Source organism: Zalophus californianus, chromosome 13 (genome assembly GCF_009762305.2).
Source record: "Zalophus californianus isolate mZalCal1 chromosome 13, mZalCal1.pri.v2, whole genome shotgun sequence".
NCBI lineage: Eukaryota > Metazoa > Chordata > Mammalia > Carnivora > Otariidae > Zalophus > Zalophus californianus.
This window is the reverse complement of record NC_045607.1, coordinates 7,156,484-7,182,948: the sequence shown is the minus strand read 5'-3', so window position 1 is coordinate 7,182,948 and position 26,465 is coordinate 7,156,484. Positions and strand designations below refer to the sequence as shown.

Here is a 26,465-nt window from a genome sequence, read left to right as displayed (position 1 = left end):
CTCTTGTGGGGGAGGTGGTCAGAGCAAAGTGGAACTGACATTTCCTTCAGTAAAAGCACTGGGGGGCGTGTATTCCAAGTCAGCAAATCAGCCACCTTCAATATTTGACCCCTACTCCCAGCCCCTTGGACCAGGCTCCTTCCCGTGAAGTCCTGGCACAGAGTGCTGGTTAGCACAGGATCCTAGAATTCTTACACAGGCAAGCCACTGCCAGGTCAGTCAGTGCCCACCGATTGGCTTTCCTGAAATTGTGGCTATTTCCTAAGATGTAAATGTGTCTTCTGTTTGGATGGGTTCTTTAGGGCAAGGGAAGAATAGTGGCTCTGGCTGACCCAGAAAGCTCCACTCTGAGTGGTGGGGGCCTGAGAGATATTTGGCTTTATTTGTTTAAGATTTTATTTATTTGAGAGAGAGAGCACAAGCAGGGGGAGAGGGAGAAGCAAACTTCCCGCTGAACAGGGAGCCCAGCGTGGGGCTCGATCCCAGGACCTTGGGACCATGAGCTGAGCCACCCAGGTGCCTGGAGATGTTTGGTTTATTCATCTGTCCTTTGTAATTTGGCATGATTTGGTCGAGGCTTTACTTTATTGAGACGCATACCTTCTTAGAGTAGTGACTCTAGACAGGGCCAAGACAGGTTTGGGTTAGCCCATTTGACACCAAGGATCTAAGACTATGAGAAACTTAGGCGCGGGAACCAGGTGGTGGCGGGGCTCGGAGGCAGTCGCTGAGCCAGGCTGGAGCGGGCCGGCCGCCCCGGCAGTGTCCCGCGGCCGGCAGGCGGCGCTATCGCCACCCTGCCACCCCTCAGGGCAGCTAGAGAACCCCGGCCCGGGAAATGTCCCTTCCTGCCCTTCTCTCCCGGGGCGGGCTTCAGCGTCACACCGAGCCGGAACTGCGGCCTCAGGAAAGGGGCGCTGGGCCCCAAAGCCCGCGGGAAGTGGGAGACGGGGAGGCGCGGTGACCTCGGGTTGAGGAGTAGGGTCCCGGGCGCTGACCTCTCGCGGCCGAGAGGCGGCGCTGATCCCAGGTCCCGCGAGGACCAGCGGACCTCGGGAGGGGGCGCCCGATCCCGCGGCTGCCGCTCGGCTTCCCGGGAAGTTTCAAGTTTGAAAGTCCTGGCGGAGGGGCCGGGGCTTCCGGAACCGCAGTGGTCGAGAGGAGGGGCCGAGCGGCCGGAGCGGCGCCATGGAGGAGGGGGTGCCGCGGCAGGTGAACGGCGCCCTGAGAGGCAGGGCTGCGGGCGCGGGCCGTGGGGGTCGGGACGTCTCATTCACGCCGCGGGCGCCCCGAGCTCCGGCCACGTCCCCTAGACCCGACCCCCAGCCCCTCCCGGGTCCCTTCTCAGCCCCGGCCCAGGGCTTCGCTACACCTCTCAGGGCAAACCTGAGCATGGGGGTGAGTCGTTCATGTGCCCTGAAAACGTCCCCAAAGTACCCCCAAGTGACTCAGAGCCTCTAGTCAGGCCAGCGCACGAGCACGTCCGAATCCGCAGTCAGGGCCACCAGGATGGGTCCCAGAGTTTCCCCAAATCGGTTCTTTCCTGTGGGACTGTAAGACCAATGGGAGTCTGCCAGGAAGGCAAAGGGGGGCCGTGGGGGCACATTGGGACCAGTCCTGGGGGGAGAGGAAGTGTGTGTGTGTGTGTGTGTGTGTGTGCAGGAAGAAGAGGGACTTGGAGGGGGCCAATCTCTGTGCACTTGTGGGGGGTCCTTCCCAGATCACAAAGGCATGTGGGGATTGGACACAATCCAATTGGACAGAATTGGGGGGGCCTGGCCCAGCACCTGGGCAGGAAGCTTCGGGTACACAGAGGGTTCTAGTCCAAATGGCGAGGGCGGCGGGGTTCCTGCCAGCCCTGGCAGTAGGTGCTGGTGGACACAGCAGCCAAAGCTGTGTGTTTGTTAGTGGGGAGGAGGGGTGGAGGTCTGCCCAGAGCAAATGGGGTGGGGTCCCAGCTGTAGAGCAGAAAGGCTGACGTGTGTAGTTGGCAGAATTCCAACCCAGAGCAGACAGGACCATGGGGTATGCCCAAGGGCAAAGTGTCCTCCACAAGACTCCTCGAGTGCCCCCACCCAACGTCTCAGGCAACCTTAAGTGCTGCCTCTGCCCCCTCCCACCCCCTTCCTCCGGAGGTCCCTCCGCCTGTTCCAGGAGTGGCTTGTACACATTTTCCGATTTCCTGTGAACCTCCGCCCAGCAGCGGCAGCTGGGTGACTCAGGACCCCAGTGGCCGGGCCCCCTGCTCCATGGGATCTTTGTTTGCTCAGGCCTTTGGCTCTGGCCCTCCGGCCTAGGGCCCTCAAAGGATTTCCTGAGTCCCGCCCCTGCCCTCTGACAGCCAGGCCAGCAGCCCAGCAGAGGCCTGGGGTGGGGGCGTCCCTGAGGCTGGGGTGGCACCCCTAACACTGGGCTCAGGAGATGGAGAGCCGAGAGGTAAGGTGGAGGCCCCAGAGGAGTCCATGGGGAGTGGGGGGCATCGTTACCCTGGGCTGAGGTCAGCTTTGGCACCGGTTGGTTTGAAATATTGGCTTCTGAGAAGGAGCTTTTCCTCTTCCTTGCTCCCACCTGGGGTGAAGTATGAGAAAGCCTCTACTTCCTCCCAGTAGCTGAGCTGGGAATGGCCCCCAGAGACCTCCTCAGCCCCTCTCTGAGCCTCTGCTTTGCTACCTGAGGGAACATCCCTGGCCCCTACACAGGCCTCTGGCTGCCCTCTCTGTGAGACCTTGGGTGGCTCCCTAGCCTCCTTTCTGGCCCCAAATCTCGGCTGGAATCTCAGCCTTGGAGAGGGCAGCCCGATGGGTTGGCGAGGGGAGGGGTATCCCCTTTCGGTGTTGTGACCATGGGCAAGTTACTTAACCTCTCTGTGTCTCAGCTTCCCCATCTGTAAAATGGGGATGATAACTATACTTACCTCATGGGATTGTTGTGAGGATTGACAAATTAACGTATGCAAAGCTCAGACCCTGACACCGTGTACTTTTGTCCCTTGAACAACCCAGGGGTCTGGGGCACTGACTCCCCCCCCAGGCAGTTGAAAATCCATGTATAACTTTTGACTCCCCCAGAACTTAACTACTAATGGCCTACTGGCGACCAGAAGCCTTACCGATAACATCAACAGTTGACTAACACCTATTCTGTACATTATGTGTATCCTATACTGCGTTCTTACAATAAAAAAAGCTAGAAAAAAAAGGAAACGTTATTAAGAAAATCGTAAGGAGGGACGGCCTGGGTGGCTCAGTTGGTTAAGCGTCTGCCTTCGGCTCAGGTCATGATCCCAGGATCCTGGGATCGAGCCCCGCGTCGGGCTCCCGCTCAGCGGGGAGCCTGCTTCTCCCTCTGCCTCTGCCTCTCCCCCTGCTTGTGCTATCTCTCTGTGTGTCAGATAAATAAATAAAATCTTAAAAAAAAAATTGTAAGGAAGAGAAAATACATTTACAGCCCTGTACTGTATTTATTGAAAACAATTTGCTTATAAGTGGACCGGCGCAGTTCAAACCCGTGTTGTTCAAGAGTCGACTGTAAACTTTGCGAATTTTTCCCTCTCCCTCCTCCCTAGTGGCAGAGGACAGGAACATGGGCGGGATGCATCGCTTTGGGTTTGCATCTGGCCTGGGGATACTAGCTGGAAGGTCAGAGAGGCCTCCCGAGCCCTGGGGGTCCATCCTGGCTGCTGGGCACAACCTCCCTCTCCCTCCGTCTGGGGGGGACCCGAGGCCGCTGGTGGCTGGGATGGCGGGGGGGCATTACTGCTCTGCTATTCCACAGCCTGGGGCCCAGCAGCGGCCCCCGGAGGATGAGAAAGAGGTGATCCGCCGGGCCATCCAGAAGGAGCTGAAAATCAAGGAGGGTGTAGAGAACCTGCGGAGGGTAGCCACAGATCGCCGCCACCTGGGCCACGTGCAGCAACTCCTGCGCTCCTCCAACCGCCGCCTGGAGCAGCTACACGGAGAGCTGAGGGCACTGCATGCGCGCATCCTGCTGCCCCGGCCCTGGACCCGGCCTGGCCGGTGAGGGAGGGGTCGGGACCCCTGGGGATGGGAGGTGCCGGGCCCACCCAGCTCCTCGACCTCGGCCCTGAGCCCTTTCAGAGCCTCTTCAGGTGTCCCCCTGCCCAGGAGGGGAGGAGAGAGCAAGGCCCTAGGGCGCGGGGCTCTCAGCTCTGGGTCAGGGCTTCATGGGCCCCACACTGTGCACAGAACCTGTGGCTGCGGGCCCCCAGCCACCTGCAGCGCAGCCCAGGGCTCGGCACCTCGAGGCTCTCCAGAGGCAGCTGCAGGTGGAGCTGAAGGTGAAGCAGGGGGCAGAGAATATGACAACACACGTATGCCAACGGCACGCCCAAGGTAAGGTTCCTGGGGTCCTGAGCGGGGAGATGTGGCTCTCAGATTATTAGGGGAAGTGCTGCCCCAGCCCCTATTCTGAGAGGGAATGCAACCGGGCCAGTGACCCTATAAGGGAGACACATTCTTAACCATTAGTTTGATGGGGGAGGCACAGCCCCCCAGTTTCAGCTTGGTGGGAAAGGCACGGCTTGAACCCCTAATCTAACAGAAGGCACAACTTGGTCTAATGGGGAAACCCCAGGCCATGTTCCCAGTCTAGTAGGGAAGGCCCACCCGCAGCCCCAACTCCCAGCATGATGTGGGGAGCTCGGCCCTGATCGGATGGGGGAAGCTTGACCCAGCTCTTGTCTCATCTGATGGAGGAGGCTCTGCCCCAGACTGAGGCTAACCAAGGAGGATTGGCTTCAGCCTTGGTCTGACCAGGGAGGCCCAGGGCTGGCCCTGGTTCAGTGGGGGCATATGTCATGCATGCCCCCCATAGGAGAGGAAGCTTCTGGCAGCTGCCCAGCAGATGCTGCGGGACAGCCAGCTGAAGGTAGCCCTGCTGCGGATGAAGATCAGCAGCCTGGAAGCCAGTGGTCCCCGGAACCAGGTGAGGCTTGGGGAAGTGGGGCCGGGCCAGGCAGAGCAGGGCATGGGCCTGAGGGCTGACCCCTCCTCCCAGGTCCCGAGCTGCTGGCAGAGGAGCTAAGACATCGGCTATGCATCGAGGCTGCCGTGGCCGAGGGTGCCAAGAACGTGGTGAAGCTGCTGGGTGGACGGCGAACACAAGACCGGAAGGCGCTGGCCGAGGTCAGACCAGGGTGCCCTCCCATTGCTGCTCCTCTCTGAGCGTCTGCTTGTCCCCCACGCCACCCTCTGCACTGTGGCCAGGACTTGTGGGGCCTGGTTGCGGGCAGGTGGCCCGAGCCACTGGCCCTGGCCGCCGTGCTTCATGGACCCGTCCCCCCTGCCCGTTTCTGCTCCTCAGGCTCAGGCCCAGCTGCAGGAGTCCTCCCAGAAACTGGACCTCCTGCGGCTGGCCTTGGAGCAGCTGCTGGAGGGACTGCCTCCCGCTCATCCTCTGCGCGGCCGAGTGGCCCGGGAGCTGCGGACCGCTGGGTCTGGGAACCCCCAGCCTTCGGGGGTGCTTGTGAAGCCCACTGCCATGGACAGGTAGCCAGGAGTCCCTCCCACATCAGGGCTCCCCTTTTCTCCCAGCAAGCACCCTGAAACACAGAGGGTGAGAACTCTGGAGAAGAGTTTCAACCCTGGTCCTGCCGCCCCCTAGCTGTGTGAGCTGGGGCAACAGACTTTTGCTTTCTGGACGCTTAGTTTATGCTTCTGTCAAATGGGGATGATGACAGCACCTACTTCCGTGGGGTTGCTGTGAAATTCAGTGAGCTGTCGCGCATGAAGCGCTAGGCACAGTGCCGGCATAGTCCGCACACGAGCAGCGAAGCTGTTATTTAAATAAGTAACCATGACAATGGTTAAAGTCTCCATGTTAGGGGGAGCTCACAGCCCTGGAGGCTGTGGTACTCAGTCCTGGGCAGTTTGGACTACTAGAAAGTCCTTTCTTATCCCTGAGCTGGATTTGTCTGAATTGTAACTGAATCATCATCAACAAATAATCTAAGCATGCTGACTTTGGAAACCCTGAACTTCCTACCCAGGACACAGGGCCCAGCCAGAGAGCCCAGCACCTTCCCCGCTCAGAGCTGGTTCAGGGTTAGACAGGCCACATCCTATTGTGAGCAGAGCTGAGAAGGGGAAGGACAGGGGCTGCATGCGCTCCCTCACCTGGCGTTGGGGAATCAAGGAATGCTTCCTGGAGGAGGTGGTGTCTACACTTAGCCTTGAAGGGCTTCTGGGAGTTGGCCAAGTAGACAAGTTGGGGAAGGCAGGGCGGGGCATGGCTTATTAAAAGGGGTAAAATTCGGCTGGCTACTTGGGGCCACTTTATATCCTGTCTCTTGGCTAAACACCCCAACTAATGTGGGCAAGCCTGTCTCCTGGCTAAACACCCCAACTAATCTGGGTTCAGCCATCTTCGGGAGACCTGGGTGTGGCAGTGGGAGAATGGTACCTGACGGTGCTTCCCCATCACTTTCCCCGCAGGGACGCTGGAGGTCCACCTCCTGGGCTGTGAGCAACTGCTGACAGCCGTGCCTGGACGGTCCCCGGCGGTGGCACTGGCCGGGAGCCCCTCCCAGGGCTGGCTCCGGGGCCGGGCCAAGCCGCAGCGTGTGGAGGAGATCTGGCCAGTGAGTAGGGGGCCGCAGGGAGCTGGGGGCAGCAGAGGACCTCCACACCTCGCCTGCCCTGAGCTCCCTGTCTGGCCCTGCAGCTGAAGTGCTGGCTGTACTGAAGGTGGACAATCGTGTCGTGGGCCAGACTGGCTGGGGGCCGGTGGCCAAGCAGTCCTGGGACCAGACCTTTATTGTCCCCCCTGGAGCGGGTGAGCCCTGGGGCGGGCAGGGTGTGACCTCAGACCATGGGGCGGAAGGCCGGCCAAGTCGGGGCACGTGCCATGCCCCCCTCCTCAGCCTGGCCTCCCCAACGTAGGCCCGGGAGCTGGAGATCGGGGTGCGCTGCGGGACTGGAGGCAGCTGTGCGGCGTGGCCTTCCTGCGGCTGGAGGACTTCCTGGACAATGCCTGTCACCAGCTCTCCCTCAGCCTGGTGCCCCAGGGACTGCTCTTTGCCCAGGTGCCCCCTACCCTGCCCTCTGACCTGGACAGGTCCCGGCTCCATCTGAGCTAGAAAGCCCTTCAAGATTAGGTGACCCATCCGCACATTGGAGTGGAAATTGGGGCCCGGAGGGAGGGGGTCTCCAGGATCTAAGGATCCCCAGCCCCTGTCTGAGGACTGCATGGGAGTCTAGAGGCCCGTGTCTTGGTCCTGACTGCCCAGCCTCACGTGCGACCCTGGACAAGTGCCTCGCTTCTCTGGGCCTCAGTTTCCCCACTGGTACCAAGGCAGACCTTGAATCCCTCTCTCTGGGCCCCTCTGGCTCCTGCATCATTGCCACTGGAGGCTCAGACTGGGATCCTGGAGAACAGCGAGGTGCCCTGGTGGCAGGTGGGGTGGGAGAGGACCGGTCTCCAACCCTGCCCTCTGCCCCCGCAGGTGACCTTCTGTGACCCTGTCTTTGAGAGGAGGCCCCGGCTGCAGAGGCAGAAACGCATTTTCTCTAAACGCAGAGGTGTGGACGGGGAGAGGGCTGTGCAGTTAGGGGGCAGGGAAGGGGCCGTTGGGGGGCCTTGGGACTGAGCCCCCCTTTTGTCCCAGGTCAGGACTTCCTGAGGGCTTCGCAGATGAACCTCAGCATGACGGCCTGGGGACGCTTGGTCATGAGCCTGCTGCCCCCCTGCAGCTCCCCAAACACGATCAGCCCCCCCAAAGTGTGCCCCCAGAGCCCGGCCACACCCCGGGGAGCTACTGACTCTGCCTCGCCCAGGTGAGGAGCCACCCCGCCTTGGCTGCCCGCTTCCCTGCCACGTCTGCCTCTCTCCAGGTGCAACTGGTGTTGCTCACCCTGTGACCCTCCGTCTGTCTGTCGCTGGCATTGCTGTGTGTCCGTCCCCATGGCTCTTCCATTGGCCTGTGCCCCACCATGTGTCTGCTTTCTCCGCGTAGTAATTTCCCACCCAAGAAGAGCCCCCTGGGAGAAGAGACGAGGCCCCCGCCCAAGCCCCCACGCCTCTACCTGCCCCGGGAGCCGACCCCCGAGGAGATCCCGGTGAGGGGGTGCTGGTGGCCCTGGGGGCTGCTGGGCTAGGGATGGTGGGGCTGGAGGGAAAGAGGGCAGGAAGCCCGGCTCTGCTCTGAGCCCCTCTGCCCTCACAGCGCACCAAACGCCCCCACATGGAGCCCAGGACGCGACTCGGGCCGCCTCGTCCCACCTCAGCCACCAGGTACCCCCGTCAGGCTCACTGTTATGCTTGAGACATTTACCTACTCCCTCGGGTGTTTGCGTGTCCATTCAGACATCATCTGATGCGCCTTGCTCTCAGGTTCTTACTCACTAAACCTACATTATTGAGCTCCAGCTGCATTCTGGACTCTAGGAAACCTCTGTCCCAGGAACCCCCCAGCCCCGGGCTTTCCAGCCTCATTGGTAGGGACAGCCCAGGACTGGGCGTGGGTGGTTTGGAGCAGCAATTCATGGAGGCCCAGCTCTTGTCCCAGGGGTCTTCCCGTGCCTTCTCTCTTGCAGGAAACCCCCCCGGCTTCAGGACTTCCGCTGCTTGGCCGTGCTGGGCCGGGGGACACTTCGGAAAGGTAGTGGGCTGAGGAGGGTCTCGTGGGAGTGGGTGAGCAGGCCCCAGCACCTGAGCTGGGAGGAGGGCTGTGACCCATGGGGCCCTGGGTGGGGGGAGCAAAGGATTCCTCGTGCTGTCCACCTGGAGCCCGAGCTCTTTCTGGTCCCCAGGTCCTCCTGGTCCAGTTCAAGGGGACGGGGAAATATTACGCCATCAAAGCGCTCAAGAAGCAGGAGGTGCTGAGCCGGGACGAGATGGAGAGGTGTGTAGTCAGGCCCGTGGGCACCCAGCGCTGCAGGGGACCCCGGATGGTGGGCCTGGGCGGGGGCACCAGAAGGCAGCTGAGTGCTCCTGGGGCTTTGAAGAGGTGACCCTCTGGGACCAGCCAGTCCTGGGTTCTTTCTCTAGCACCTGCAGCGGTTAACTGGGTGGCCCTTGGGCGGGTCCCCTCTTCTCTCTGCCTGAGACGTAGAAACCATCATTCTACCCGCCTGGCACTTAGAAGACCCAGAGGGCCAGGGCTGTTGTGTGGGTGGCAGGGCTCAGCTCTCAGGGGTCTTCCTTCCCTCCAAACGCCCCCTCTCCCCCCCTCCCCCATCGCAGCCTGTATTGCGAGAAACGCATCCTGGAGGCCGTGGGCCGCACGGGGCACCCCTTCCTGCTCTCCCTCCTTGCCTGCTTCCAGACCTCTAGCCACGCCTGCTTCGTGACCGAGTTTGCACCCGGTGGTGACCTCATGATGCAGATCCACGAGGACGTCTTCCCTGAGCCCCAGGCCCAGTGGGTGCCCACCCCCTCTTGTCTGCCTCTTCCAGCAAGCCTTCCCTGGTCCCCTCTGCCCGCTCCCTTTGCCCTGCTTCCCCCAGGGTGCCCAGCAGCAGAACAGTGTGGAGTCAGGGAAGCCTTGGTTCAAATCCTGGTTGTCGGCTCTCTTCAGCTCTCACAGCACTGTGACCTTGGGCCTCGGTTTACGGAGCTGTGAATGGGGTGAATGAGAACTATTTCATAGGCTTGTTGGGTAGATGAATCCAATGTTTATAAATTGTGGAGTACGGGAACCTGTGACTAGTGAGTGACTAGCAGCTGGAGTTATTTTTTTCTTTTTTTCTTAAAGATTTTATTTATTTGTCAGAGAGAGAGAGCGCGCGCACAAGCAGGGGGGAGCGGCAGGCAGAGGGGAGAAGCAGGCTCCCCGCTGAGCAGGGAGCCCGATGCGGGGCTCGATCCCAGGACCCTGGGATCCTGACCTGAGCCGAAGCAGAGGCTTAACTGACTGAGCCACCCAGGCACCCCTGGAATTATTTCTTGCCCAGCAGAGTGCAGGCCCTGGAGTCTGGGTCTGCCACTAGCTGTGTGACCCCAGGGGCATCCCTGACCTGGAGTCTTAGATCCTCCTTTGAAAAACAGATGTGACGAGTATTAGCTGCGGGTGGCTGGGGGATGTGGGAGAGTAAGCCGTGTGGACACGTGGCATCATTCCTGGCACAATCTCAGAGCCCAAGAAGGGTAGGCTGTCAGCGGGCAGCAGCCTTGGGGCCACTGTCTGCAGAAGCATCCGCTCTCCCCCGCCCCTCCCCCTGGCATGAGGCTCCCCTCAGGCTCTCATCTAACCTGACTCTGGCTGGGTCACCCAGGGCTGCCAGGGCCAGGGCCATCCTGGTGTACCCCTGCCCTGCCCCCCACAGTCCTGGGCCTCAACTTCCCCCCACGCCACCCACAGGTTCTACCTGGCCTGTGTGGTCCTCGGGTTGCAGTTCTTACATGAGAAAAAGATCATTTACAGGTAACTTGCCCCGGAGGTGCTGCGGGGGGGGGGCGGGTAGTGGGGTGGTAAAGGAGCATCCACTGCCCTCCTCCTGTGATGCTCCAGGGCCCCCTTGATCTGCCCCCCTCACCCTCAGGGACCTGAAGTTGGATAACCTTCTGCTGGATGCCCAGGGTTTCCTGAAGATCGCAGACTTTGGGCTGTGTAAGGAAGGTGGGTGCCTCTTGCCCAGCATCCCCTGTCCTCCAGCCTTGCTCGCCCAGCCCAGGCCAGCAGGGTCTGGGCCCCCCCCACCCCAGCCCTCATTCCAGGGACCAGCTGGACATACTGGTTTTTCCTTCCCAGCCCTAGACCCTCTTAAAGAACCCCAGCTTGCCCTCAGCCAGAGGGAGAGGCCATACTCAGGGTGGGAGAGGGCACCGGGTTCTTTTTCTTCATGACCTTGGCATGTGAGCTTGGCTGAGGCTCCGCTTCCTCCTGTCTGATGGCATAAAAATGCTCCCACCTCCAAGGGTATGGGGCAGGGCTTGGCACGGGGTTTCGTACCTGAGGTCATGAGGGCTGGCTGTTGATTCTCACACCCACTGAGGTTATGTGGATGAGACACATCGGGCCGGCACCAGTGTGGATGCTGGTTTGCAGGATCGGCTTTGGGGACCGGACAAGCACCTTCTGCGGCACCCCAGAGTTCCTGGCCCCGGAAGTGCTGACCCAGGAGGCCTACACACGGGCTGTGGGACTGGTGGGGGTTGGGTGTGCTGCTCTATGAGATGCTGGTGGGCGAGGTGAGCACTGGACCTGGGCTGCCAGGGCCTCTAGGTTGGGGTGGGGTGGGGGTGGCTTAGGCACCCTTTTGAGCCCCCTTTCTCCGTAGTGCCCATTCCCCGGGGACACAGAGGAGGAGGTATTTGACTGCATCGTCAACGCGGATGCCCCATATCCCCGCTTTCTGTCGGTGCAAGGTCTCGAGCTCATTCAGAAGGTAATCACCGCAGGGGCTGGGCAGGGCTGGGCTGGACAGTGGCTGCGGCGCACGGCTGCCCCATCACCACCCATTCTCTTGGGGGCCCTGTGGCCCAGCTCACTTGGGGAACCCAGGCAGGTGGGCAGTGTCTGGGGCCGAGTGCCCTCCGTGAGCCCCCCATCCTCTTGCCCAGCTCCTGCAGAAGTGCCCGGAGCAGCGCCTGGGAGCGGGTGAGCAGGATGCGGAGGAGATCAAGACCCAGCCTTTCTTCAGGGTGAGTGGTGCTGGGTGTCTGGCACAGTGGGAGGCGTTGGGCCGCGTGGGCCACTGTTCGCTGTCTCAGGCAGCTCTGTCCTCGCCCGCAGACCACCGACTGGCAGGCCCTGCTTGCCCGCACCGTCCGGCCCCCCTTCCTGCCCACGCTCTGTGGCCCTACGGACCTGCGCTACTTCGAGGGCGAGTTCACGGGGCTGCCGCCGGCCCTGACCCCGCCTGACCCGCGCTGCCCCCTGACCGCCCGCCAGCAGGCCGCCTTCCGAGACTTCGACTTTGTGTCAGAAGGATTCCTGGGGCCCTGAGGGCCTCTCTGGCACGTCCGCCCTGTCTGCCCAGCTGCGTGCCCTGCCCTGGAGGCCTGGGCCTTGCCGGGTTCTTCGGGGGTCTTGGGCCTTGAAGTGGCAGTGGTGGGGCTGTTGTGGGGAGCTCCCCACCCCCCTGGGAGACCTGGACCAGAAAGGGCAGCACAGCAAGGAGCAGTTTGGTTTGGTTTTTTAATACTTGACTTGCTTTATGGATTATTAAACTAGTAAAACTGTGCCCTCTGGAGGCATCCTGGCGTCGGAGGCGGGGTGGGAGGTCTCTGAAGCCCAGGTCGCTGGTGCCCGAGCCCCCCAACAGGTCCTCTGCCTCCCCTTCTTCCTTTGGAGGGCAGAACTGCCCACTGAGGCAGGGGTCCTGTCATTCAGCTCGGCTCTGAGGCCTGGGAGGAACAGGCAGGAGTGAAGAACCTCAGGCTCTCTGAGGGCCGACCCCAGCGGGGCACATCCTCTCTGGTTTTGAGGCACAAGATGGCGGCCTGGCCTCCAGCGACCCTAAACAGCCTGGCTCCTGCCCTCCTCCTCCTCGTCCTCTCCCTCGGCCCAGAGAGTCTCCCAGGACCCTGAGGGCCATCCGCAGAAGAAGTGGGCCAGGTTGCGGGTCAGGCCGCGGTCAAAGGGGTTGCTGGGGCGCTGGCGGAGGTAGGCAATGCGGTGCGAGGAGATGAACTCCCAGGTGGTGGTGTTGCTGGCCACCAGGTAGAGGTGTGAGGCGAGGAGCAGGCTGGCCGCCAAAGAGAAGAGGGAGAGCAGCAGGAAGGTGGCAAAGAGCAGCCCACTGGACCGCAGCCATAGCCCCCAAGGCTGGGAGAAATGGAGGCCAGACCTGCAGGGCAGGACAGAGATGGGGAGCAACGTGGGGGGACGGCAGGGGTGCCCCAGGGAGCCCCGGGGAGGGGGGGGGGCAGGCCATTTGGGAGAAGGTCCGAGGCCACCAAGAGGGAGTCCTGGCTCTCTCCACCTTGCAGGTGCATGCTGCGGCCCTCCCCCCATACCCCGGGCGGCAGTGGCACCCACCATGCCAGGTACAGGCCCCACAGAAGCACCACCAGCTGCAGCGCCAGGTAGGCCACGAAGAGCGGGTGGTTGCGCTCCCCCACGCAGTTCTCCATCCAGGGGCAGTGGTGGTCGTAGCGGCGCACGCAGCGCCGACACTCGCGGCAGTGCCGGGCCCGCAGGGGCTGCTGTGGGCATGGAGGGGGGAGGGCTCAAGGCCGGCTCCCCTGAGGGGAGTGATGAGGTCAGGAAGTCTCCACCTTGCCCCCCCCCGTCGGTGCCCGCGCTCCCCCCCCCCACCCCCCGTGGAGGTCCCTGGTCACCCACCAGCACCAGGCAGTATCTGCAGCGCCGAAGGGGGATGGCTTGAGGAACCATGGCTGTCTGCTCCTCCTTGACCTCCTCCTGAAAGTGGGAGATGAGGTATAAGATAGGGTCCCCCTTGGGAGGCAGATGGTACAGGTGGGCATTTCCCTTGGGGGCTAGCTTAGCTCTGGGTCTGCACTGTTGGGGGCCCATCCCCTGTGTCTTGGAGGGGGTAGGGTAGGGCAGAAATGCTCTGGTCTGAGTGAAGCGAAGCTGTGTGACCTCTTTCAGTTGTATCCCCTCGCTGGGCCTTGGCAACTTCCTCATTGTAGGAGGGGGTTCTAGGGCCGCTAAGAGGATTCACTGAGGTACCCCCGCAAAGCACTCTGCACAGATCCTGGCATGAGACTGTTACAGGGGCCTTGTGTGTCCTGTTGGTGGGGGAAAGGGGCCCCCTGCTTACCTGGGGCTGGGGCTGGACATTCACATAGCCCGGGTCCATGAGCGACACGGCCAGGTAGAGCAGCAGGGAGGCCAGCACGAGGAGCAGGAAGGTAAGGGGCAGGAGCAGCTCCCCCTGCTCTTCCCACTGCCGCAGCGCTGGAGAGGCCGGAGAAGGAGAGTGAGGCTGGGGCTGGAGGCGAACAGGAGGAGGCTATGTGTAGCGGGATGTAGCTGAAGGTGGAGAGTCTGTCCCTGGCTGAGCAAAGGCCTGGAGATGGGGTTTAATGAGTGGTCAAGTCTGCAAGTGTGGCCGCTGCATAGGGTACAGGAGGGAGAAGTTTGGGCCCAGCAAAAAAAAAAAAGTTCATCTGCATTTTATCTGGAGGGCAAAGGGCGATAGGGAACCATGTAAGCTTACAGGGTGAGATGTTTCTGGAAACCCTCCTGCTGGAGAAAAGACAGATGGGGGGGGAGGAAGCCTGGAGGCAGAGAGCCTATCCAGGAGGGAGAGGAGGGCAGCCGAGAGCGCACAGGCAGGCAGGAAGAGTGGAGACAAAGGGCTGCTGGATAGGTAAGGAGGAAGGGGGTGAAGGGGCCAGACTTGCCTAGATGTGTGGGAGAGGGAGGAGGGGGTCCCTGCCTTCGGCTCCATGATGGGGAGACCAGCCAGGTCTGATATGCCCATGAGACAGAGACAGAGGAGGGGCTGGCCAGGGACTCTCCAACTCATGGGGGTGAATGAGGATTTGGGGGGTAGTAGGGGCGAGGAGTGAGGGGCATGGGACAGTTAGATCACAGAGTGTGGACAGCTCTGGGGCCCCGCGGTTGTGAAAAGGAGCAGAGAAGGGAAGGTGGGTTGGGGGGGTCCTTTCTGATGGGGAGACTGAGCAGGTTTTTAGGATTAAGAGTGAAGACCATGGGGGAGGCTTGAGAAGGTCTTGGCAGGAAAGTGACAACACCTCCAGTCCAGCGGTTGAGGCTGGAGCAAGGATGGAGGCAGTGGGGCTACCCTCGTTGGCAGGGAGGGAGGGTGAGAACTTGGGTTGGAGGCAGCCTGGCAGGTAAAGAGGGGAAAGGATGTTAGTGGGGTCGGGGCAGTGGGGTGGATGAGGACCTCAGGGCAAGAAGTGAGGATGGGGAAATGCGGGACAGGCCACTCCCCTCGGTGTTTTCTTGCTCCAGAGGGTGGGGAGCCTGGACTTGGGCAGCTAGTGGCCACGGAAATGGGCGGGGTGCCAGTCCTTGGTCTACTTGATTCTCGGAATCTTACGGAGGGACGGTTGGGAGTCAATTCCTGGGAAGGACCGGGTGGGTCCCGGGATCAGGGGAGTTGGGGGCTCCCTGATCTCGTCGGATCTGGTGGGCACCGGATGGGTCCTGGGATGCACAGCGCATCTGGCAGGGATCAGGAAGATGCTGGGATTAATTAGGGATCAACTGGGTATTAGGCAGGAGGCAGGTGGCTCTTGGAATGATAGATGGGGAAGAGGCTCAGGAGCTGGCGGAAATGGGGTGAATCCCAGGATTTCTGGGGCTTCAGCAGGAGACCCAGTGAGACCCAAACGTCTGGGGAACCACGCGGGATTGGGTGGGTCCGGGGTCGCGCGGGGTCCGGCTCACCGGTATCGTGCAGGAAGAGCACCAGCGTGATCCCCCAGGTCAGCACAGTGTGCCCGGTCCGCACCAGGACCCCAGGGCTGAGGAGCGCCCACGGCGCCATCTCCTCCGCCTGGGGCCCCACCCGGAAGAAGCGCCTGGAGGGGCGGGCCCTTCGAGGGAGAGAGGGGCCGCGGCCACCCGCGGATTGGTGGATCTGGGGGTGGGCGGGGCCTGATTGGGTCGGGGAGGCTGCCTATTGGATGGCAGCCGCGGCTGAGGGGGCCCTCGAGCCAACAGGTGCCTGAAGAGGTTGGGGGCGGGGTCGGCGCGCGCGCAGCTGGTAACTCCCCCAACCCCAGCCCCCACCAGCCAGGTAACTTTCGAAAGCCGAGGAGCAGGCGCGAGTCTTGACCCCGCCCCCTTGGGCTCCCACCCCGCCCTCCCCATCCCCACGGCCTCGCGCATGCGTACAGTTCCCTGGGCGCTTCCATGTTCAAGGTGTTTGGTGTGACTCCAGCTTGTGTTGTGCAGGTTTCGAGGGTGTGATGCCTGAGGTCTGTAGAGGGTAAGGACTCGGCCTCGGTTGCTCCGTGGTGACACCCTTACCGCCTTGCTATTCATTTTTAGATATTGCAAACAGGATGAGGGCAAAGTGGTCGTCCGTGGTGCAGATCCTGGGTAGGAGGGGCCCAAGTGGAGTCAGAGTCAGAAGTACCAGCACTGCCCCTTCCTAACCTGTGTGAGCTTGGGCAGGTTCCTAACCACTCTGAGCTCTGTTTTCTGGCTCTGTAGTGAAGACTGATGACAGCATCCCCCCCTGCCAAGGTGGTCGGGAGGATTAAATAATGCAGGTACAGCCAGTGTCTAGCACGCGACTGTCGTCTCCCCCGCTATAAACCAACACCTCACCCTGCCGGAAGGACTTATCCAACCCGAGGCTTCGGGCTATCTCAGACGAAACCTCATCATCGTTCACTGTTCACCCTCCTTCAACTGTGTCCCCAGGGCATTCCCCATTCAGTCCCACCTTTCCAGCCACACTTCCCACGGATACCAACATCCACCTTCTCCGACAGATCCGCCCTTCCGGCTCCTCCAGATGCCCCTTCTGGCATCTGTTTTGTCAGCTCAGCATCCCCTTTTCTGTTGGGGAACTGATGCTTCCCCATCCCATGTGGTTCTGGAGGAACTGTGTCCCTCACTCCACAGGGTGGCAGGAGACAAGATGTGGGCATGTGACTCTAGAGAGCCAAACCTGGTTCCCTATCTCAATGCCCCCAGTAATTGGTCCTAGGTGGTGGACATGTGACTCAGCAGAGCCAATCAGAATCATTCTAGAAGAGTACTGTAAATGCTGAGAGAGAAAGGGGCATTCTCTCCCAACTCAAACATAAGGAATTAGGATGTAAAGGTAACTGGCAGCTGTCTTTACACTATGTGGAGGGAGACTGTGGCAGGAGAGAATGAAGTCAACTCACAGAGTCATAGAGATAAGCAGCACTGAAAGAGGGAGTGAGAGAGTCTTAGCAACGTTGTCTGGGCCCCTGGATCCAGCTATTCCTGAAGCTGATCTTAACCTCTAGGTTCCTTTACTGAACTCCCTCCCACCTTTGACTAGCCTGGGTAAGTATTTGAGTTGAGTGACTGTCACTTGCAACTCAGTCTTGGTTACTGCAATGGGTGACTTAGTGTGCTGAATGGAAACACTTAAATCATCCTGAAGCTTCCATGAGTCAGGCCCTGTGCTGGTGTGAAAGATAGACAAAGTCAGACACTAGTTAAAAGTGGTAAGGACAGATTTTCATCAGTACCATGCTATTGCAGTGTAAATTGAATGCAACTCTGCTTTGTACAGAGGTGACTGGGTGTTTTAAAGGGAGCAGGAGGGAGTGGAGGGAGAGGGAATGGCGGTGGCTTGAGCAGACTCAGGGAAGTGAAAAATTACAAAGCGTCGGTCAGTGTAAATGCTGAGTAGGCCAGCTGTGTGTGCTAGCTGGTAACAGTTGAAGTTAGGTGCCTGACCTCCCCCAGGGACTGCGAGATGGAGGCCGGATTCTTCCTGAGCATTGCTCTTTGAAGGAATGGCTCTCAGGTCTCCGGAGTTGTAGAAGACACAATACATTTCAAAGGGGCAGAGGAAGATTCCCGACTGTAAGCCCTTTTTAGTAAATGCTTCGGGGGGGGGGGGGGGGGGGGGGGGGGGCGGGGGGGCGGGGGGGGGGCTCTGCTCAGGTGGTGGCTAAAATAAACAGTAAATCCTTTTGGCATCCTGAGCGCTCTCAGGGAGGCCCTTTAAGGGGGACTGGGGTCATCCTAGGGCTGCGACCTTGAGCTGTTAGAAACCACCTTAGTGGTTAAGTGTTTTGTTTTGTTTTTAAGATTTTATGTGACAGAGAGAGACACAGCGAGAAGGGAACACAAGCAGGGGGAGCGGGAGAGGGAGAAGCAGGCTTCCCGCGGAGCAGGGAGCCCGATGCGGGGCTCGATCCCAGGACCCTGGGATCACGACCTGAGCGGAAGGCAGATGCGTAACGACTGAGCCCCCCAGGCGCCCCAGTGGTTGTTTTAAGGCAGGGGAGGGACATGGACAAAATCACTTGTGGTGAGAGCCCGTACGTAGTAGGGCTCTGATGGGCCCGGGTTGAGTCCTAGCTGAGAAGAGGGCCCAGGGGAGCCTGACTAGAGTTCGGTCGAGGAGCGAGTCTTTGTCTCTGGGCATTGGGCACACACCCGCCTGGCATTTGTCGGGGAATGATCCCCTTCGATCGGCCACGAGCACCTAGATTGTTCTTTGGGGAACCACTCTCCTCGATTGGGTGCAGCCTTACTAGTGCCTCAGGAGCACCGAGGGCATGGTCGGCGGTGACGCCGGGACAAAGCCGGACGCCCAGCCGCTTCTCTGTGGCCTCCTGCTCGTGCCCTTGTTCCTTTGCTTTGCGGCAGCTACAGGGGGCAGCTTCCTGGCTCTCCCGGGAAGGCCCCTCCAGCAGGGCCCTCTGTCTGCCGTGCCTTTCCATGCTCTTTCCGTGGCTCCCCCATGGCCAGACCTGGCAGCCGTCTTTTTTTTTTTATTTTAGGATTTATTTATTTTAGAGGAGGGGAGGGGCAGAGGGAGAGGGAGAGAATCTCAAGGACAGTACCCACCAAATGGGGAGCCCAACATGGGGCTCGATCCCGTGACCGTGAGAGCATGACCTGAGCTGAAATTGAGTCGGACACGGGGCACCTGGGTGGCTCAGTTGGTTAAGCGACTGCCTTCGGCTCGGGTCATGATCCTGGAGTCCCGGGATCGAGTCCCACAGCGGGCTCCCGGCTCAGCAGGGAATCTGCTTCTCTCTCTGACCCTCTTCCCTCTCGTGCTCTCATTCTCTCTCAAATAAATAAATAAAATCTTTAAAAAAAAAAAAAAGAGTCGGGCGCCTGGGTGGCTCAGTCGTTGGGTGTCTGCCTTTGGCTCAGGTCATGATCCCAGGGTCCTGGGATCGAGCCCCACATCGGACTCCCTGCTTGGCGGGAAGCCTGCTTCTTCCTCTCCTGCTCCCGCGGCTTGTGTTCCCTCTCTCGCTGTGTCTCTCTGTCAAATAAATAAATAAATAAAATCTTAAAAAAAAAAAAAAAGAGTCGGACGCTTAACCCCCCCGGCAGCCTTGTCTTTTGCTGGATTCAGCTCACACGTCTCCTCTCGTGAGAAGCCTCCCTGCCTGCTTGGGGACACGATGTTGTCTCTTACCTCCACACTGAGGGTGCTCTGCCCTCGCTGAAGTGCGGGTCCCCCGCCAGTCCTACCAGCCCACGGCAGGCACCCTCTCTGTGCTCCCTGCCCACTGCACACTGGGTCCCTAATCTCACACGGAACATCGTCTCTACCATCAGACTGGACCACTCTGGCAGGGGGCCTGCTGAGAGCTGTACCCGTGTCTGGGCATGGGGGCGTGGGGAGAATGAGAGCAGGCAGGTACTTCAGCCCAATCTGCCACCTGTCCCCAGGCTGCAGTTGACTGGCCCTCCAGGCTGGGCACATGAATCGACCCGAGGCACCCTCCCCACTCCAGGTCCCCTCATTCAAGGCCCAGTGCCCGAAGTGGCTCCAGCCCGTCTCCTGACCCCATCCCTTCCGCAAAAAAAAGACACTCTGCTCTTTCCACTTTGCACAAAAATGTATTTCTGTGACATCCCAAAGTACAGACATTTACCCAGGCCCCAGGTGGTAAAGCAACGCGACGTGACCTCTGCCCAGGGTCTGGCTCAGGCCATGTGAGCATGGAGGGGCGGGCCAGCTGTGGCCTGTCTGCCAAGCTTGGGAAGAGAAGGGCAGCCGCCTCCTTCCCAGGGCTGGCAGGGACAGACTTCAGGGGGAGAAGGCCTGGTGCCTCTCCCCTGGGCTGCTCATCCAGCCTGTTCTACCTCCAGGCAGAAACGCTAGCAGAATCCACACACGGGCCCAGGGAAGGAGGAAGGAAGAAAGGTCATCCCCTCGGGGATGCCTGCAGAGTCGGCCCTGCTCCCCCAGCGCTTTATTCTGGGGGGTGGGGGGGGCCTCCTCGCCGCCGCCTGTCTCCAGAGAAGCAATTCGGAGTTACATCAAGGGAGGACCACAAGATATTTCAGGATACATTTGCAGCTCACACTTCTCTGAAACACAGCACAGAGGTTCCCAAGGTAAAGCCTGGGGGCAGGGAGGAGGGGCTCAGAATGGCCAATGGGGCCACCGTAGGCTGTGCCCAGTGCTGGTCTGGAGGCAGCTACCTGTTGCTGCGGGTCCGGCTGGAGTGGGGACCTCCTGCCTCACCGAGAGACGTGTGGGGTCCTCCGGGCAGCGGGGCGGGGAGGGGAGGGGCAAAAGAGGCCGGCTCAGTTCTGCTGGTGGGGTGCCTGGGCACCATGGGTGCTTGGGGCAGGGGAAGGGCTGGGGAGTGAGGAGCAAGCCCCTGGCCCCAGCGGTGCTGGCTCCCAGGGCTGGGGCGAGTGCTGAATATGTTTGGCAGAAGGGGCAGTGGAATCTGCCTGAGTTCTGACCAGCCCTGGGCTGGGGCCTTCAGTAGCCTGGGACCTGGTGGGAGACCAGGAGGCAGCCTCCATAGCAGCGTGGCCTCAGGCAGGCCTGGCCAGAGAACTGGCGGGGCTCCTCGGAGCCCCGCTCCTGAGGATCCCCAGGGGCTGGGGCGGCCTGGGCCTGGGCACTCACTTCCTTGCCCCAGATGGCCCACGGCTGGGAGCACCAAGGCATTCGGGAGACCCAGTGGGGCTAGTTTTCATCCCAAACCCCAGCAGCCACACCCAGGAGCCCAGATGGGGTTCTCAGGCTTTGGCGGGTGGGTTGGGGTGCGGGAGTGGGCTGTTAGAAGCCCGCTGCCTCTCCTAATGGGAAGCGAGGCCAGGGTCTGAGGTCACTGGGAAAGGCCCGGACTCTCACAACTTAGAGGCATTGAGTCTGAAGGGGGTAGGAGTGAGCGGCAGCAATGAAGGCTTGGAGGTGGGGCTTGAGAGTGGCCAAGGAAGCTGCAGGGACTCAAGGAGTGTTCTTTTGTTTTTGTACAGAAATCATACACACAAAACTTCACACTTCCTAACCAAAAAAAATAATATATATATATATATATATATATAATATATATATATCTCACTAATGTTAAGGAAAAGCGTCGGTTGTGCAAAAGTCCCCGTGTCCCTTCATCCAGTGGGAGGCTCCCGGGTGGGGGTCCGCCCGCTGGGCTGCTTGAGAGCTTCCTCCCAGCCTTGTGGTCCAGAGCAGTGGCGGCCGTGGGGGCGGAGGCCTCTATCTGGACGTGTCCATGTTCTCCTCTTTAAAGTTACTGCAGTGCTCAATCACCTTGCTGGAGACCACGGGAGAGAGGATCAGAGGGCGGCCTTGGGTCGGGTGGGCCTGGCTCCTCCCGGCAGATGAGGCCACTGGATTTGCTAGCAAATGTCAGCAGTGATGCTGATGCTGACGGAGGAGGTGTGTTTAGGGGTGCTGGCGGGGTGGCTGGCACATGCCGAGTGCCCAGGACATGGCACCTGTGGCCACCAATACGATCGGCCCCCCTGTGCCCCCCTCCCTCCTCCTCGGGCCTCCCTTCCCTACCTCTCAGCCCCAGGGCCTCACTGTTTAGGGGCTCCCCTAAATTGGCTCAGGCCTGACTTTCACAACCCTCCCTGCTCCTTTCTTGAGCACCGCTGCCTTCTTCACTTTCCCCCTGCCTACCCGGGCAGCCTACTAGCGGTCCCCAGACTGCCTGCATGTCAGATTTGCCAGGAGATCCTGGGCCCGAGGCAGGCTAGGTGGGGCCAGGGCAGCCGTGCCAGCATGAGGGCCCCTGACACCCTCCAGCGGCCAGGCCCGGTGCAGCGGTCTCGGGGAACCCCTGCCACTGGTGCTCAGAGCCCTGGTCTTGCGCCCCCTCCAGACTGACCCTTGAGAACCGCTGCCCCACTGCAGTCAGGTGTCACCTGGGACCTTGGATGGACCTTGGGTTGGTCGGGGACAGGGGGCAGTGTTCACTGCAGCCTCCATGTGCTAAAGAGGTGCCTACTGCCTCTTAGGAAGTGAGGGGTGCCCAGAGTGGGACAGGAGTGGGATGGGCGGAGTGACTTCTGAGCTCCCTCTTGGTGCCACTCACACCTGCTTCAGACAGGTCGGCTGGCTTGGATACACATCTCAGGTCTTACAGAGATGTGCAAAGGGACTGGGGTAGATGTTCAAAGGGACTGGCAGCTCTGCCCTGTGCACGGCTTCACACCCCCACGTGTGCAAACCCATTTGCACTCGCCCGCCAGTTCTCTAGAATATACTTTGCCACGGGGTGTCCTCTTTCATTGGAAGGTCTTTGGCCAAAAATAATGAATTCTGATCTAACTCGGTAAGGGCCAGGGAGGAGAGGATGGAATTCACTGGAGTGAGAGAAAATGAAGCTTACGGAGGAGGGCAATGATGCTCTGCGCAGAGCCGGACGATCGAGTTTCCGGCCACACTGTGGCCGGAATGACACTCAGGGAGGGCCCCGCTGGACAGCAGTATGCTGTCTGCCTCCACACTTCACCCCGACTTGCCCCTGCGAATCTCAGGGGGCCCCCCATGGTGCCCCCCGCTCCCCCACACCGAGGCTGCAAGCAGAAACACTGCCCGTCTCTTACCGGGCCATTTCCTTCGTCTCCTGCCGAGCGGTCGCCATCTTGATCATGTCCCTCAACAGGGGCAGCCCCCCTTCTTTGATCAGCAGGGGGCAGTACTTGTCCGCTGTGGGGAGGGGCGGAGAGCAGGTGACCAGGTCGGTCTTCCAGCAGCCTGTGACCCAGAACCCACCCTTGCTGCGAGGGCTGCCCTCCCCGAGGGGTGGGGGGAGTGGAGACGCAGGCCTGGGTGAGGACCGCTGCACCTGGGAGCCGCCTGTCTGCCCAGCCCCGTGGGCCCGAGTTCCTGGGCCCACTGGGGGAGCAAGGGGTGAATCCTTGGCAAAGGCTACTTTGGGACGCAGCCACGTTTCTTTCCACAGCTCACCCATGGGAAATAACACCCAAACCAGTGGCTTCTATTCTCAGAGAAGTTTTTGTAAAAATACAGATTCCTAAGCCCTGCCCTTGGGTATTCTGAGTCAACAGACCCAGGAACCCGTATTTATTTGTATTTTTCACAGTATACTACCAGGTGATTCTGGTGGCCAGCCAGGTTGGAAGCAGCATTCCTTCCTATTATTGGGTGGTTCACGGTTCACGCCAATAAAGAATATTCTAGTGCTCAGGATCCAGGGCTTTATGCTCCATGGAGAACACAGGCATTTCAGTGGACCCTCCCCACCTCTCAACCCCCGCCCCCTCTACGTAGCTATGTAGTCAGAGCTACTTTTACGATCTCCATTTTACAGATGAAAGAACCGAGGTTCAGAGGGAGGAAGTAATTCATCCAAAGTCATTCTGGAAGCTTGTCCGAGGGAGTCCCAGCTCAGGGCTCTTCCCTCTGGACTATACTGCCTCTCTGAGGTCAGGTGCTACTTTTTAGGAAGACTAACCTCAAGTAGTGGTGAAAAAGGCTGATGCTCATTGAAGAGTTGGTATGGGCCAAGCACTGTTCCAAGCACTTTACATGCCTTATTTCACAGCAATCCTATTTTTATCCCATTTTAAAGATGAGGAAATTGAGGCACAGAGAGGTTGAGAAACCTGCTCAAAGCAACACAGCTACAGCCAGTGGGAGAGCCAGGGTTCAAAGCCAGATGTCTGCCCCCAGAACCCGCACTCTGATCCATTTTGCCAGTTAACGGGACTGAGCAGGATCCAGGCACCGAACTGGGCACTTTGTGCTGGTTCTCTTTTCACACTGATCTTATGCGGTAGGCATTATCGCTGGCCCCATTCTACAGAGGAGGAAACCGAGGCCCAGAGAGGTTAAATGGCCTGCACGAGGTCACGTAACCAGTAAGAAAGAGAACGAGGCCTGTCGTCCGGGTCTCCTAGTGCTATAGCCCTTCTCTCTCCTCCCCCCAGAGCCGCCCAGTAGAGGACGGTCCAGGCTCTTCTATGGCAGGATGGGGCGCTCTCTGAGGAATAAAGTTAGAATTCTGTTATAAAGTTCTCTCCTGTTCTCTTGGAAAGCTGTTTCCTTGGGGCTTAGTTCTTTGGGTTGGTCTTACTCTGTCCTGCAGAAGGCATGGAGATTTTTGACTATTCACTTCTATGGAAGCAGGAGACATTAAGAAAGCTGTCTGGGAACTCTGGATGGGCCGTCGGGCCTGCCAGGCTTGCTTCTGGTGATGGGGCAGGGCCAGCCATTCTGCTGGGCGTCCCACAGATGCTGGAAAGTGGAGGGCTGTGTTCCCAGGTACAGACACTGATGCCAGCTCTCTCAGTACTACGCACCCAGGTTATAAGTTCCCTGGGGGCAAGTGTGCTTGCTGCCTGGTGAGCAGCCCCATGTCCGAACGAAGGGCGAGTGGGTACTCACGGTAGACAGACACTAGGTTGTACAGGGCCCAGGTGGCCCAGTGTTGGCTGACAGGGGAGATGCCCTGGGGAAGGAGGCGAAGAATTGGCTCAAATGACCTGTAGAAAGACAGAGATCAGGGTCACTTCTGATGCCAAGGATTGTGGGAGTGCGTCTTCTCCTGCTGGAAAGCTCCTTCCTGGAGGGTCCTACAGAAAACCCACGAGCAGTCTAGTAGGCTGCAGCAGACACGGGGGCATCGGGCCCTTCAGGCTCCATGAAGGGAGCTCGCTTGTGAGAGAGGTCAAGAGCAGGGGCATGTAAGGGAGGCAGGAGGGACGCTGATTAGGCGGTGCAGAAATGGGGGACCTCGGCAAGGAGGAGAGAGCTGGTCTTGGGGAGGCAGGGAGAAGTACCGTGAGAAACAGAGATGAGACTGCACTTCTTATAATGGCCTTCTACAGGCCACCCTGGAGTCATGGCCCCAGAGCCTGAAAATGCAAACCCCCTGGGCCAGTGACTCCAGCTCATGTCTCCTTGGAAACGGCAGTCACCGGAGCCTGGGCAAAGCCAGAAGCATGAGCCTGCTCCTCCCAATGTCGGTTTTCTTTTTTTTTTTTTTTTAAGATTTTGTTCATTTGTCAGAGAGAACGAGCACAAGGAGGGGGAGCGGCAGGCAGAGGGAGAAGCAGACTCCCCGCTGAGCAAGGAGCCCGATGCAGGGCTCGATCCCAGGACCCCGGGATCATGACCTGAGCTGAAGGCAAACACCTCACCAACTGAGCCACCCAGGTGTCCCCCAGTATGGGTTTTTGATGTCAGTGTCACAGTACAAGATGGCCCATCCACACCCAGAAAGTGACCCAGTCACGACCTGAGGAGGGAGACCCCTATCTTGTGGCTGCAAATCCAGCCATGAGATAGGAAGACTGGACACCAGCTGCACTGCAAAGAACGAACTCAGTGCAGAGGGAAAGTGCTGGGAGGGGGGGCGCCAGACTGGGAGTAGGGGTTCTTTCAGGGAGCAAGCTCACGAATGGTTTCTGTTTTGTTCCCTAGTGCGTGTCGCTATTTTCCTCTTCTTTTTCTTTCTTCCCACAAATAAGCACGTCTCAAATGTTTGTAAACTACATGCTTTGGGTACACTGCTCTACATGAAAGATGCACCCAGCTTTATGGGTGAGATGTGGGCTGTGTGGGGGCTGTCCCTCAGGGAGAGCCGACAGGAGATGAGAAGAAAGGCCTTGCTGGGAACGAGCGTCCTGTCTGCCCACGGACCCCACTCACACACCCCTCCCTGCCATCCCCGCTCCGCACCTGTAATTGATATTTCTCCGAGAGTTGATGTCCCAGCTCTGGATGGCTGCCCACATGCGCTCCTCCACCTCCTCCCGCTGGGGTTCGCAGATGCCCCACGCCTCAGGCCCATCGAACATGATGTGGGAGAGGACACCGCAGGCATTGTATGAAACCTCAATCCCATCGGCCTTGCTCTCCAGCAGGTTGCTGCCAAGAAGAGAGAAAAATCCCTCCAAGTCCCTCTTCAGACACCAGCTGCTGGGCCCCAGCTTACAAACCGGATGCCAGAGGCGTTGCTGACTTATCACCTATTATCCATACCCAGGTGACTATTCTAAAGATCTGCGGTTGCTGAAGACATAGCCACAAGAGGACCATTTATGGAGGCTTGAGAGAAACCACTTGTAGACGGAAGGTGACATTTCTAACGGAAACCTAGGCAGAGAGCAGTTGCTGCAACTGAACACAGACTACAGCCTTGAGCATCCTGGCAACCAAGGCAAAAAGGGAAAGAAATACCAACCTGAAGACACTGATAAACTGGGAAGTCATTAGCTGGGGCCGCAGCTCCTTCACCTCGGCCACATTTCCCAAGAGTCCTAGCATGTTCCGATGCAGTTCCTGCTTCTCTGGGAATTCCTGGCAAAATGAGAGCCATTGGGGCCACATCAATTAGGACTTACTTAGTGTCTGGTACTGTTGTGTTGTGAAGTGTCTGGTACTGTTAGCCTAGAAACTTTATGGGTATCTGGCCACTCCAACTAGACAAAGAGGGGGAGCAATGTGCTGCCCTCACATCTTCTATTGCACCGAATACAGTGTTGGGTACATACCATACAGGATTCAAATGGTGGGGACTCCTTGCTACAAAATCAAAGGCTGAATGGAGATCTGACCTAAAAAACTCCAAAGAGGACAAACATGGTTCTATTTGCCAAAAGCTCAAAGTATTAGTTGAAGGGAAACTTTGTAGAAACTCGA

At 59.4% G+C, this 26,465-nt stretch overlaps 3 protein-coding genes across 11 annotated transcripts in view; 1 reads left to right on the top strand and 2 right to left on the bottom strand.

Moving 5' to 3' along the window:
• Positions 1-952: 952 nt before the first annotated feature.
• Positions 953-11,932, top strand: PKN3 (protein kinase N3). Its single transcript, XM_035723598.1, is given in 29 exon segments — positions 953-1,212; positions 3,775-3,990; positions 3,992-4,016; positions 4,206-4,324; positions 4,326-4,352; positions 4,834-4,930; positions 4,984-5,144; positions 5,323-5,501; positions 6,448-6,578; positions 6,581-6,598; positions 6,682-6,779; positions 6,781-6,792; positions 6,900-6,924; positions 6,927-7,042; positions 7,463-7,538; positions 7,625-7,793; positions 7,973-8,075; positions 8,183-8,250; positions 8,553-8,601; positions 8,603-8,617; positions 8,769-8,860; positions 9,202-9,378; positions 10,319-10,381; positions 10,500-10,576; positions 11,005-11,099; positions 11,101-11,148; positions 11,238-11,345; positions 11,521-11,601; positions 11,693-11,932. Coding segments are annotated over 29 exon segments (2,682 nt in total). The 5' UTR covers positions 953-1,188; the 3' UTR covers positions 11,906-11,932.
• A 33-nt stretch (positions 11,933-11,965) lies between these two features.
• ZDHHC12 (zinc finger DHHC-type palmitoyltransferase 12) lies at positions 11,966-15,429 on the bottom strand. Of its 4 annotated transcripts, none has more exons than XM_027615409.2 (5): positions 15,290-15,428; positions 13,689-13,937; positions 13,247-13,324; positions 12,941-13,107; positions 11,966-12,749 (listed from the first exon to the last, which is right to left on the bottom strand). In XM_027615409.2, exons 1-5 carry the CDS (start codon positions 15,387-15,389, stop codon positions 12,537-12,539), a joined length of 807 nt encoding a protein of 268 aa, XP_027471210.1. In that variant the 5' UTR covers positions 15,390-15,428; the 3' UTR covers positions 11,966-12,536. The 4 variants fall into 4 exon arrangements, with proteins under 4 accessions (XP_027471210.1, XP_027471211.1, XP_027471208.2 ...); XM_027615410.2 differs by having other exon boundaries at positions 12,062-12,749; positions 13,689-13,859; XM_027615408.2 differs by having other exon boundaries at positions 12,070-12,749; positions 13,689-13,825; positions 15,290-15,429.
• Positions 15,430-19,406: 3,977 nt separating this feature from the next.
• ZER1 (zyg-11 related cell cycle regulator) overlaps positions 19,407-26,465 on the bottom strand; it is a 30,030-nt gene continuing 22,971 nt past the window's right edge. For 4 of the 6 annotated variants that reach the window (XM_027616506.2, XM_027616509.2, XM_027616507.2 and 1 more), the window contains 5 exons: positions 26,008-26,123; positions 25,503-25,691; positions 24,207-24,304; positions 22,403-22,505; positions 19,407-21,102 (listed from right to left, as the gene is read on the bottom strand). In XM_027616506.2, the coding sequence (XP_027472307.1) occupies positions 21,045-21,102; positions 22,403-22,505; positions 24,207-24,304; positions 25,503-25,691; positions 26,008-26,123 (564 nt within the window). In that variant the 3' untranslated portion in view covers positions 19,407-21,044. Of the gene's footprint in view, positions 21,216-22,402; positions 22,506-24,206; positions 24,305-25,502; positions 25,692-26,007; positions 26,124-26,465 lie in introns of all 6 variants that reach the window. The other 2 variants (XM_027616511.2, XM_027616510.1) reach the window with 2 other exon arrangements.